We start from the raw sequence: 12,768 nt of genomic DNA on the forward strand, positions 1-12,768 counted from the left end.
GGGCTGGAGAGATCGCTCAGCAATTGAGAGCAGGGCAGAGGACTTCAGTTTGGTTTCCAGCACCCACACTATGTGGCTCACAACTGCACAGAACTTCAACTCCAGGGGGATCTGATGTGCCTGCACACACGTGTGCATACACATACACATAATTAAAAAGCATAAAATTAAAATTTTAAGAGTCACTAAGCCTCATATTTCTAAGATCAGTGCAGTAAGGGAGGTCTGCACGTACATTTTAAATTTTTTCCTCTAATTCCAATTAGTCCCCCAACTTTATAGCATGGTTTTTCTGCCTCTCCACTCTAGATCACACTCCAAGGAAAGCTGGGTGAGCAAGCCAGTTCCTGGAGGCTCACAGCTGGGAAAGTAGGGGTGAATCACACCTGGAGCACTTTGCACCTTGCCCCCTTGAGGCCCATTTCAGGAAAGGTATTCCAATCTGCATGTGAAAAGCCAGAAGCAGCTGATGGCTTCTAAAGGACCCACTGAAGCAAGGCCTGAAAGACCCTACCTTGCCTCCTGAATTTTCCCTTTCCTTCCCACACCTGCCAGAGTCTGCAGGAGCCAGAGGGAATGCCCGGGCTTTTCTCCAGGAGGCACCCGCCTACCCCGGGGCGGGGCCGGGCTCCTAGCGGCGGAGCCACAGCCCAAACAGTTTCCTGCGCGAAGGAGGAAGAGGGAAGGAAGACGCTGAGGCTTACACACACCCAGCCCAACTGCGGGCTTCTCCACCGCACAGGAGACGACCCAGCCGCCGGCCGCCACCCACCGCATCCACTGCGACCCCTCCTTAAACCAGGGCAATCCGCACTCCCTGGTCCCCAAAGATGGAGATCCCAGCGACCCACTATGCAGCCTCCAGGGCTGCCTCGGTGGCAGAGAACTGCATCAACTATCAGCAGGGGACCCCCCACAAGGTGTTCCAAGTGCAGACGGTCCAGCAGGCCAGCAAGGAGGTGAGTCTCGGGACCGGGCTGGGATCTGGGATCCACTCATTTTCAACCCTTCAACCGCCGCAGCCCGCGGCTCTGCCTCCGAAACTAGCATTCCTCCCTAGCATTCCTCCAGGTCCCTGGTAGGGGACTCAGCCCAGAACCATTTGCTTTCACCGTCCCGCAGAGAACCCACGCAGACACAGATTTTGTGCATATTAGTTCAAGGAATTGGGAGATGCACAAGGTGGGGGCATCTTTCCCTTTCCCGTGGTGAGACTGGGTCTAGAGGGAAGGCATTCTCAATACCATGGAAGCTGTTACTGTTTTTCATCTGCTGACTGGCTGACTTGGCCAACAGAAGCTCACGGCCTCCAAACAACTCCCTAAACTTTAAAGGCAACTCTTTGGACCTTTACCCAAAAGGACGAGAAACCATGGGAAACTAGCCCCTTGTAAGAGGACAAAAGCACTGTGTGCTGCTGCCAGGCACTGGCCACCACATCCTGCCTGAGATACGCGTTTCCCGGGCTGAAGCTGGGCCAATGTTTAAGGCCTCACCTACTGAGTGCCCCCCCCCCACACACACACACCCATAATCTGACACAACTGCTCAAAAATCTTTTTGGCTTATAGAAAAAAGGTTTTTAATTTTGAAGCTTACTAGATACGATAATTAGGTATAAACTTCAAACTTATCTCCTCATTGAAAAGTGGAATAACTATATCTATCAATTCATAAGATTTGTTTAAGTATGGTTTGGCAGATCAAGAGACACAAGCACAAACAGCATATACACATACTGTCTCGATCACTTGTCAGTAATCTGCCTCTAATAATTGAGTCACTGGATGCTCTGGTACCCTGGGCTTTAAGATAAGCTTTTCCAAAGGTGTATCCTATTGTCTTTGAATCTGTATATTTTGTATGCTTCTATCCATCTTCTACTCTAATTAAAATAAATTCAATAGAGACTGCCAAACTAGATGCTAAATAATTGGCGGCAGGGCCTTCTGAAGAAGTAAGGCTTGGGGGAGGGGTGATGAGGTACAGCAATATACAGAGAATGAAACCCATCATGTGATGTGTAAAAAGATGCAAAGCTTACATGTATTTCCTCACACCAGCCATGTAATAATAAGAATGCCCTAAGTAAAAAGATTTGACTTATTACAGTATCTTCTTTTCTCCACTACATTTTTCCTAATTTTAGGATATTCCGGGAAGAGGACACAAGTATCACCTTAAATTTTCTGTGGAAGAAATTATCCAAAAAGTAAGTTAAATGCCCTGTCTAGTGAATAAATTTTGATTCAGCATATTCTAATCACTTTTGCTGAAGGGTTTGATCTTGGGCTTTTCCTATTGCTGCTGACAAGTCTCTGAGTATAAATGGCAGCCCTCTGCAGGCAAAGCCACGTGAGCCAGTGTGTATTGCCTCAGTTCTTTCTATTGAATTATTTAGAGACGGTTAGTTATTTCAGTTCAAATAAATTACCCTTAAAAAAATCACACATTCTGAGCAGCTTGAACTTACACCTTGCATGATTGAATGTAGTAATTTACTCTCCAGTCATGATTGCTTTTTTATGCCTGCTTTTTTTACTTTTTTTTTTTTTATTATGCCTGCCCTTTAATTGGGTATTCAAATTAAGTACCTTTAGAAATTCAGGAGCAATAGAATGACCAACTGTGATTCCAATAATCTCTCAGTAATGAGGCAGGAAAGTTTGAAAAGATTTTATGCCTGTCAAAATGTTAATGGAATAAATTTAAAAGGAAGAGCTACAGTTTGTGCCACAGCCATCTTGAAACTGTGGAAAAGTTCACCCTCTCCCTGAGTATAACTCAAGATACTTGCAAGAAGAAATGCTCTAAAAGGCATTTGAGCTGCTAGACCTATCCCTTACTTTTATAGTAGGGAGACACTGTTGTGTCTGCATTTGGAAAAGAGTGGTTTCAGAAGTAGAGAGAAAGAGTAAGGAGCAAACTTAGAAGGGACCAGTCCTGTGTTGGTGTGTAGTCAAACTAAAAGTTGACATGGCAAACCAACACCCACTAACAGTGAAGTATAAGCAGTCCTTAGGGTTAGTATTCCTAACATCCTCAGAACTAGTCATTTACGATCATGAATGGCCATCTGTAAGATTGATCTTCTGTAAAAATGTTTCTAACAGCAAGTTACAGTGAACTGCACAGCCGAAGTTCTTTACCCTCAAATGGGACAAGGGACTGCACCAGAGGTCAACTTCACATTTGAAGGAGAAATTGGCAAGAACCCAGATGAAGAAGATAACACATTTTATCAAAGACTTATGTCTATGAAGGAACCACTACAAGCACAAAACATTCCAGGTACACACATAAAGCATGGGAAATCTGTTCTTCAAACTTGAGATGTATCTCTATTACCCATGCTCAAAATTGTTTGATGTTAACTATGTTGGAAATAAACTAACTTTTGCCAAAATAATTATTTCTAATCTAATCCAGCAATAAAAAAGATTTGGAAATGTAAACATCCATGGCTTAATTTAGTTTTCACACACATTAGAACACTAGGAAGCATGACTAAGAATTTTGATTTTTTAATCTAGAAGGTTAATATTACATTTAGCATATAAATGTTTCCTCTAACAGACAGTCATGGAAATGTGTCTCCACAAATGAAGCCAGTTCGCCACTTAGCCTGGGTGGCCTGCAGTTATATAATGTGGCAGAATTCTACTGAAGATACGTGGTATAAAATGGCACAAATTCAAACCGTCAAGCAAGTGGTATGTAATTTCTCTCTACAAAATATGCTCTTAACAGTTAATACTGACTTAGTACTGGTGTCTACAACTGGATAGTGTTCCTATTGCCATTTTGTATTAAAACTAGTGAACCTGGTAGTGTGAAGGCACTAATGAAAGGCAAGTTGAAGGTAAGCACCCAAAGCAACAGCACTGGTCCCCAGAGTCACTTGGCTTATTAGCAGAGAGTCCAGACACAGTCCTCTCTGCCTAACATCTATCTTCCTAACCATTGTGTCTGCTGAGTTTGCTTTCCCTGGTCACACATCACAGGCAGCAAATATTACCAAAAGGCAAAGCTAAGGATTTTCTAGGAAACATCTTCTAATGAGCAGTTTCTAGAATGCATTTTCATGCCAAGCAAATCAGATTTGGTTATTTATGATGCTTTTCCAGAGCAAAAAGGGTTGAAGCTTTATTAGTATACACTAGACAAAGACTCAGGCACAGTATACATTTTTAATGAATCATTCTGTCTTTAATTTGCTTTACAAATGTCCTAAGGGCTATTTTTTACCACACTCACAAAGCTGCACTTCAAAACTGTGAAGTTCTGAGTTAAAATTTGACTTTTTAAATTTTTTTGGCATTCAGTTTAATACAGAATATTTCCTTTTTAACAATCTAAACAGTGTATTTGAATTGCTATTGTCAAGTACTTCTGAACTAACTGCATTTTTTCTCTACTGAATGGGGTTCCTTGGCTACCTAGAGACAGGACTGGCATTTCTGCCAGAGAGAATCATAGCACTGTGGTCTTTGTAAGCTTGAAGTAGTTCTAGCCGTTCCTCGGCGCATGCGTGATTCTTTTCTCTAATCTCTTTAGTCATGGTTTACGACCTCACATTGTATTACTAGCCTCATGCTTTCTTAAGCATAATACCATGGGTATGTAGAAATGCATCTCCCTAGACCAGAAATATATATGAAGAGATTCTTTAGGTTTTTTTTTTTTCCTCTTGGAGGTAAAATGGGGGGATAGTTAACTAGTATCTGATGGGAAACAAGAAAGAATACTAAGAACCACAAAAGATAGTTTCCATAACCCAAGCGAAAAGGGCTTCCTGCTGCTTCTTTCGGTGTGCAGGCAACACACTACAGAACAGCTGGAGCACTGTGTGTCTTAAGGGACCTTTGTAACTGCTTACTAGACACCTATAATGGCTGGTAGGACAGCAGTTATAACACTCCGAGTGAGAGGCCACAAACCTATTAAATGCTGCAGTATTTTGAGAAACAGAGTCTGCTTTCCAAATGCATTTCCCAAAAACCAACCTTGACTACAACACTCCTTTGAGGGGACTAAACTATCAAGCCAGGCCAGGTATAGCCCATAAAACCATACTTATGAATTCTCAAGCTATGTCCAGCCAGTGATTTCATGCTTAAAAGCAGTGGTTTTATGCTTACTAAAAACAACAACAACAAAAACCTGTGACTCTTCATTACATGATTTTAAAAATGAAAATGGTGATTCTCGGGTTACATCTCTAAGCACTGCTACATGGAGGAGCCCACAAGTATGCTGCCTCAATACAGTAAGGACAAGCCTTGAGAAGCCTCAGCCTCATGGCACAGTACATTTCTGAAGATGATTTTAACCTACACAGATGGAGTAGTTCTGTGTAGCTCACTGCATACATGCTTTTTATTCCTAAAGTAACAAACAGTACAAACCAAAGCTTTATTATAAAATCAGATGACTTAGTCATTACATTTTACTACTGTCCGTTTTCTAAAGAATTATATAATTGGTTTCTTTTCATATGAATTTCCTATTGCCATCGTTGACACTAAGAGCTCGTAAATAAAAAGCTACATATAGTAATGCTCTTAAATAGATGCCACAAATTGGAAAGTGAAAACACAGAAAAGCAATTTTTAGAGTAACAAATACAAAATCGTGATTTTTTAAAATATTGTTTGAAAGAGTATTTGTTTCTTCAATGTAAGAAAATAGTTTTCTATCAGGCTAAGTTGAAGTCAGTTATGAACTTCAAATTCTTTTTTTTATAAATCAACATTAATTCAAAAAATTAAGATGTCATTTTGTCATGATATTGTTTAAACACTTTTTTTTGTTATAGCCAAGAAATGATGACTTCATTGAATTAGACTATACCATTCTACTCCATGACATTGCATCACAGGTAACATATATGACTTATCTTTATTTGATGCTACTTTGAAAATCAAGAATTCTTTTGTAGCCACACAGTTACCTTATTCCTTTTGACTCGAAGCAAAAGTTAGTGATAATTCAAGCAGGTACCAGACTGAAGTGTGTCATTTTTGTATCATCTGAACTTGTTTGCTGCTATTCCTGATGAAGCCATTTTAAATATTGCTAACAATATAAACTCTATTATTTTCTACTTTCATAACAGCATTAACTTTCTTTACTTGCAGGAGATTATTCCCTGGCAAATGCAAGTTTTGTGGCATCCACAATACGGCACAAAAGTAAAGCACAATAGCCGTCTCCCGAAGGAAGCAGGAGCAGAGTAAACAAAGACCCTAAGACCCAGATGAAATGGAAACATGTTCCTAATGATGTGGATGACTGTCCTCATTGGCATCTAGCCTAATAAGCCAAGTAAATCCCACAGTGTCTCTTTGTTTGTCTTGGCTACAGCTCCAAGCTGCATAGATTCCATAATAATAAAGAGTGTTACTACATAAAGATGTCTTTCCAACAGTAACAGTACTATGTATATCCCCTAATAAAAAGTCCACTTCAGTCCCATGGAGTCTGATTGCATTGTGTACTTACGGCACAGGGGCAGTGACGGTCTCTCTAAAGGCCACTTTGGGCTTTCCTGTGATACAAGGACAGCCATATTCTCTCTCCATTCTCTAAAATGAAGGTGAGGGGGGGATTAATATTGCTTGTATTTATAAAGTAAAATAAAAAAGAAATACCTTAAAATCATTCAATGAAATATAGTAAATAACTGAACAGTAAATTTTAAATCATTTTAATAACTGACAACAATCAGATGTGATATTCTATTAACTGATTTTTTTAACAAAGCACACATAGTAACTAAGGCAGCTGCATGGAGCTGCTCTGTGAGCCATACCTGAGCATAGATTTCCAGATGTAACTCTCCCATTCCAGACACAATCGTCTCCTTGCTCTCAGTGTCAAAGCGGACTGTAAATGTGGGGTCTTCCCGTGTAAACCTGCCGATACCTTTGGAAAATTTTTCTAGATCGTTCTTTAAAAGAGGAGGAAAAGTCATTATAGGATTGATTAAGCATGAAAAACAACTGCATTTTTGAGAAGATGTTACTGGATAAAACCATATACATTGGCACTTAAGAAATAAAGAGGGTCCATATCTAGTTCTACTCAGACCTTTTTTTTTTTTTTGGAAAAAATACAACCTTGGCCACCACAGCCAAGACCAGACAGAGCCCAGCCAGCTGAACAGGATTTTTCTCTTCACACCAAGACAGAAAACAAGGGTCCAAGACTTAGTTGTCATTTCCTATCACACTGACCAAACTATCCATCTGTGGGAACTGCCTGAGTGAAAGGAAGCACCTGACACTTTGGAGATCCTCTATTTAATATAGTCAGCATGCTTACCAAGACTTTTCTGTAGAGTCAAGAGCATTTACTACTCTGTTAAGACCAACAGCAAAGGAAATAGCACATCAAGATGTTTCTGTTTTGAAACAATCTCCTTGGTTATCTGATAGACCTTTGCACTTTCATGTAATTCCACACGGGAAGCAGAATAAGTCACCCACTTCTCCCAGCTCTTTTTTTTTTTTTAGAATTTTTTTCTGTTTTTTATTTAATTTTTGCAAAATTATAATTTTACATGTCAATCCCTTCTCCCTCTCTCCCCCCACCTGTCCCCCCACCTGTCCTTCCCCCCTCTACTCCCAACTGTTAAGCCAGGGAGCATTCTATGAATTGTCAGAGTAGGCTCAATATAACACAAGGGCCTTTTCAAATTCAAGAAAGCAGATGGGAGCATAAGACAATTCGATGAAGAAAGAAAGGCAAGAGAGAAGCAGGAACAAGACCCAACCCATTGGTGCCAGCATTAAAAATGGTGGGGAAGGGAAGGGAACACTGGAGAGGTGTTTCAGTGGTTAGGAGAACTTCCAGAGGACCAGAGTTTAGTTCCCAGCACCCATGTCAGGTGGCTCACACCATCTGTAACTAGAGCTCCAGGGGATCAAATGCCATTGACTTCTACATGAATATATCCCTACACAGATAGACACACATGCACATAATTAAAAATAAATCCATGACATCTAAGAAAAAAAAAAAAAAAGATAGAGGAGGCCATAAGCCAAAAAAAGGTGTGTAACCTCTGGAAGCTGGAATGACCCTGAAGTGAAAAGGAAATGGAAACCCCAATCCAGCTCTTAGAGGAGCTGGATTCTCCCCACAAACATGAGTAAGCAATGAAATGGTTTTTCCCTTAGAACTTCCAAAGAAGAATACAACCCTGAGCTGGGGAGACAACTCAAAGGGTAAACCATTTGCTTCCCAAGTCTGAGGAGTTGAGTCCAAATCCCCAGAACCTATGTAACACTGGATCCAGCTACACAATCCCAGGACTCCCATGGCCAGATGAGTGGCAGAGGTATGAGAACCACTGGAAGGTAGCAGGCACACACAAGGGTGAACAACCAAGAGACCTCCTGTAAACTAGGTGGAAGGTGAGGTCAAAACATGAGGTGTCCTTTGACCTTTGTGAACATATGCCTGCACACACTAAAAGGGACAGACAGACACACACCCAAATACATCCCTGCTTGATTAATTTAAACTGTAGTGAATCATATCAGTCTCTGATCTACAGAACTATAAAATAAATACATTGGTGTTGTTTTGGGTTACTACATTTTTGGAAATTTCTTATGGTAGCAATAAAGAATGAAAAGGTCCTGCATGAGAAGTAACAGTGGCAGCATTAATCACATGCTTGGAGCTATAATGCCTACTGTGCATGTTATCTCAAATTCAACTGTAATGTAAATACGTAGGTAGGGGTTAAGTAACTCAAGGCCACACAGGCAACACACACGAGGGCAGTCAGTCTCTAGGTTAGTGTAATCAAGTCACTCTTGATTTTTCTCTGCACAGCCAGATACTCCCCACTCAGCAGAAGCATCGGCCCTGCTCACTATCAAAGCTCAAGGCTTTACAGTGAGAGAGACGTCATTGAAATCAACTCACTTGTGAGAAGACACTTAATGCATAAGTAGACAAGGACACCAAAAATCCCCTAGTTCACATGATATCCTTTTGAAGGGATCAGCTCCCCTTTCGGCAGCCAAAACAGCTGAACATGTGCTTGCCATAAACTTGCCTTGGTCACTTAGAGGTCAGACGCCTGCCTTATGACAAGGAACCAATCAGAAGTTAGTGACTAGAAAGTCAGATGCCTGTCTCATGACAAGGAACCCATCAGAAGTTAGTTAGTCACTAGAAGCCAGATGCCTGCCTCATGACAAGGAACCAATCAGAAGTTAGCTGGTGGCCCTATGGCTTTACGACCCTGGGTGTGCTTTACGGACAAGCACACAGCAATGACGTAGAGAGCATAGCAACCACCCTGGGAGGGCCTATGGGCCATAACAACCAGTTGACCAATCAACACAGGGCAAGCCCTCCAAGGCTGGAGGCACACCAATCGTGAGCCTGTGCATACCCCTAGACACTCCCCTTACGCTGCCCTATAAGATCTTTCGGGAGCCCCTAGGAGCCGTCTTTTCTAGCCATCCGCCTTGGCGGGTGGATGAAAGACCCCAGCTAACATGGGGTTAGCTCGTTAAATTACAATAAAGCCTCGTACAGTTTGCAGCAAGCTCTCGAATCCGCCTGGTGATTGGGGTGACCTCGAACGTGGCCTGGGACCCGGGATACTTGAGTTTTCGGGGGTCTAACAACTACAACTTGAGACAAATACCTTTTTCTCCCCTTTCAAAAATTTAACACTCCAAGAAGGTAGATGATGTTAACGATGAAGAGTTATAAAGTATTCTCTACTGTTAAATGCCATCCATCCCTTCAAATACATTGAGCACTTATCAGGACCGCCTACTAAATGAAAAGGTCCATTTCAGTACCAACAAAAGGAACAGAAACCAGCTCAGTGCTGCTTTCTGCAAGACACCATATGCAACATGAAGAATGACCAAAGAAAGCTCAAGTTTAGAGCAATTTGTTGAAGCTTCAACTCCTACCTTGTTAGAAGGCTTCATTGCTACTGAAATGACAGGTTCAGGAACATGAATTGATTCCTAAAAAAACATTTTTAAAGCAAACACAAAATAAAAGTCAGTTTTAAGACTCAGTAATTAGTATACTACATTAACAACAAAACAAAGAGCAAATGCTAGCCAACATCTTAGGCTGGACAATATGGGTCTTCGTCTGTTTTGTATTAAAATAAGAATGTAACATTAATAAACACATATGTATATTTACATGAACTCCTGTCTCCCAAAATAAAATAATTTATCTAATTTATTGACCTAACTATTTAACATAATCACTACAATTAAGTTAATTAGATGTTGGCATATGGAATTCTTTTTTTGTGGGGATATATTCTTTTTGTTTTGTTTTGTTTTGTTTTTTCAAGACAGGGTTTCTCTGTGTAGCTTTGGAGCCTATCCTGGCACTCACTCTGGAGACCAGGCTGGCCTCGCCTACCTCTGCCTCCCAAGTGCTGGGATTAAAGGCGTGCGCCACCAACGCCTGGCTTGGGGATATATTTTTATTGCTTGTTCTACATTTCCTGTTGCAATCTTCTGATAATTTACTGTATTTTAGTTATAATAAGGGAAACAGAAGGGAATCCAGAGTCTTTATACACACATGTTATTTGATCAATGACATCTCTAAGAAGCAGAAACTATCCTCATGTTATAAAGGCTTGAAAGTTACTAAAGGCTTGAAAGGAACGGAAAGTAACTTGGCCAAAGACCATGCAAGCAGTATTGGACAGAAGTGAGGCTAACCAAGGCCTACTTCCTTCAGTGTCCAAGTGAACAATTCCCACAACAACTAGCCACTTCATAATGCAGTGCCCAGCATTTACTTATGTATGTAAGTTATGAGTGTTTTGTGGACATGTATGTATGTGCACCAAGCTTGTGCAGGAGCCTGGAAAGGACAGAAGACAGTGTTGGATCCCCTGCAATTGGAGTTAGGTAGCACCATATGGGTGCTGGGAACCCAACCTGGTTCCTCTGCAAAAGAAAACAGCTTTTACCCACTAAATCACTCTCCAATTCATGACAAGCACTTATATAAGGCCTAATCTAAAATACAAAATGTCCTTATTGAGATCTTAAAATTGCAGATTTATGGGTTTTGAATGGTCTTATAATAATCTGCTAAACCCAGAGAATAATTTGTTGCTGTTGTTTTTTGTTTTCTCAAGACAGGGTTTCCCTGTGTAACAGCCCTGAATATCCTGGAACATAGTCTGTAGACTTGGCTGGCCTCAATCTCAGAGATCCACCTGCCTCTGCCTTCTGAATGTTGGAATTAAAAGAGTACACCACGAACACCTGGCAATAAGACACCTTACCTTCTAAGCAGACACATGTTGTTAATCCCAAGTCTGTTCCAAATATTATACTCTGGCTTTAAAGTTTCCTAGCTTACTGGAAGAGGTCATACTCCAGTCACTGATTTGACAAGTAGTACTCCACTGGGAACAGCCTGATAGTGACAATAATTAAAGTGGCACCCAGAGTGGGCAGCAGACCTCAGGGGAGAAGAGCTGGAGCTACATTTTCCAGGTTTTATCTAGTAGAAATTTTCTTCCACATTTAAACTTTGGAGGATTGTGGAATGTTTTTACTAAGAAAAACCAGGTAGGTAAATAAGCCCGCACAATGCACTTATTTAGCTGATATTCAGAGAGCTACAACCAACACAGGTCATGATGAAACTTGCCTGTAGCATTCAACGCAAACCTTTGTAGCTGTTTTGCTGCAATATAAAATATACTATATAAAAATAGATACTTAAAATTCAAATGATTAGTAGCTTTGCAGTTACATGGCTTACCATGGAAAGGCCACTGTTATTTTTGTTTGTGAATGTGTCTCCACTTGCACAGTCAATGCCAAACAATGCACAAATGTCTCCAGCATATACTTCTTCAACATCCTAAATAAAGACATAATGCAAATTACACTTGCACATAAAATAAGTCAAGGCACAGTATGAAGCAACTGCACTGGAAACACACTGCACATAAGCAATGCAGAAATTCTTCCTGAATTCTACAATGAGCAAATCCAATACCAACAACCAGTCATGCTAACACATGTCCTCAACAGGTCTTTAATATGTTATCTGTCTGAACAGACACGATTTTACACTTAGTGGAAAATTCCAGTGCTATGGCTTCTTTAATTGTTCTGTTTTAAAAGCATGAGTTACACTCTGCCGCCTCAGGACAGTGAGACCCAGCAGGACATACATACAAAGGAAACTACAAAGGAAGCTTGGTAAACAAAGGTAGAAGAATGGAAGCCACCGTACTAAAAATATTTTTAATTTCTCACAGATGCAAGCATTACAAAAACACAGGAAAGCTAGAACAAAGCACCGCTGCCTCCAAGCTTCCGAGTTATTGTCCTTCCCTACTCACAGTTCATTCATAATAGCTGTGGGGTGAGCGTCTTTCTTTGATGACACATATTTGCTTGAAGTTGGCAAGAAATATCTGTGACAATTACTAACCCTTTAGCCTGTCCCTTGCTGCCTATTTTGCAAAGCTATCAAGTTTAGTGACTGCCATTTCATCTTCCAAGAGACAAAAGGTATGTTTTCCAAAAAACTTCCCGTTCTTACTTAAACCAATAGGCTGACAACACAGAGCTAGACTAGAGAGAGGAGTGGCTTCAGCACTCAGCCAGCATTCCTGCCACGGCCTGTCTATATGGACTTCAAAAGGCTATGGCATACTCAGAGCCAATTCAAGATATAAATCAAACACCCAGACTGTACCTTGAGAAGTTACAGATCTTCAGGTGGATT

General features: G+C 40.9%; 2 protein-coding genes across 2 annotated transcripts in view; one reads left to right on the forward strand and one right to left on the reverse strand.

Annotated features, from left to right (window-relative positions):
* Gfm1 (G elongation factor mitochondrial 1) overlaps window positions 1-12,768 on the reverse strand; it is a 43,767-nt gene that overhangs the window by 10,583 nt on the left and 20,416 nt on the right. Inside the window, exons 10-13 of the mRNA XM_027391756.2 lie at window positions 11,791-11,892; window positions 9,951-10,007; window positions 6,815-6,952; window positions 6,505-6,587 (exon numbers count right to left, since the gene is read on the reverse strand). Coding sequence (XP_027247557.1) covers window positions 6,505-6,587; window positions 6,815-6,952; window positions 9,951-10,007; window positions 11,791-11,892 — 380 coding nt within the window. The remainder of the gene's footprint in view (window positions 1-6,504; window positions 6,588-6,814; window positions 6,953-9,950; window positions 10,008-11,790; window positions 11,893-12,768) is intronic.
* On the forward strand, window positions 831-6,477 carry Lxn (latexin). The gene is made up of 6 exons (XM_027391757.2): window positions 831-959; window positions 2,150-2,212; window positions 3,114-3,291; window positions 3,577-3,713; window positions 5,819-5,881; window positions 6,141-6,477. The coding sequence occupies exons 1-6, from the start codon at window positions 831-833 to the stop codon at window positions 6,237-6,239; spliced, it is 669 nt and encodes a 222-aa protein (XP_027247558.1). The 3' UTR covers window positions 6,240-6,477.

The sequence above is a fragment of the Cricetulus griseus genome, assembly GCF_003668045.3.
Source record: "Cricetulus griseus strain 17A/GY chromosome 1 unlocalized genomic scaffold, alternate assembly CriGri-PICRH-1.0 chr1_0, whole genome shotgun sequence".
Classification (NCBI taxonomy): domain Eukaryota; kingdom Metazoa; phylum Chordata; class Mammalia; order Rodentia; family Cricetidae; genus Cricetulus; species Cricetulus griseus.

Coding starts and splice junctions, on each gene's coding strand:
- Lxn (XM_027391757.2), top strand. CDS start 831: ATGGAGATCCCAGCGACCCACTATGCAGCCTCCAGGGCTGCCTCGGTG. Junction 2,213..3,113: donor TGGAAGAAATTATCCAAAAA/GTAAGTTAAATG, acceptor TGTTTCTAACAG/CAAGTTACAGTGAACTGCAC. Junction 3,714..5,818: donor TTCAAACCGTCAAGCAAGTG/GTATGTAATTTC, acceptor TTTTTGTTATAG/CCAAGAAATGATGACTTCAT.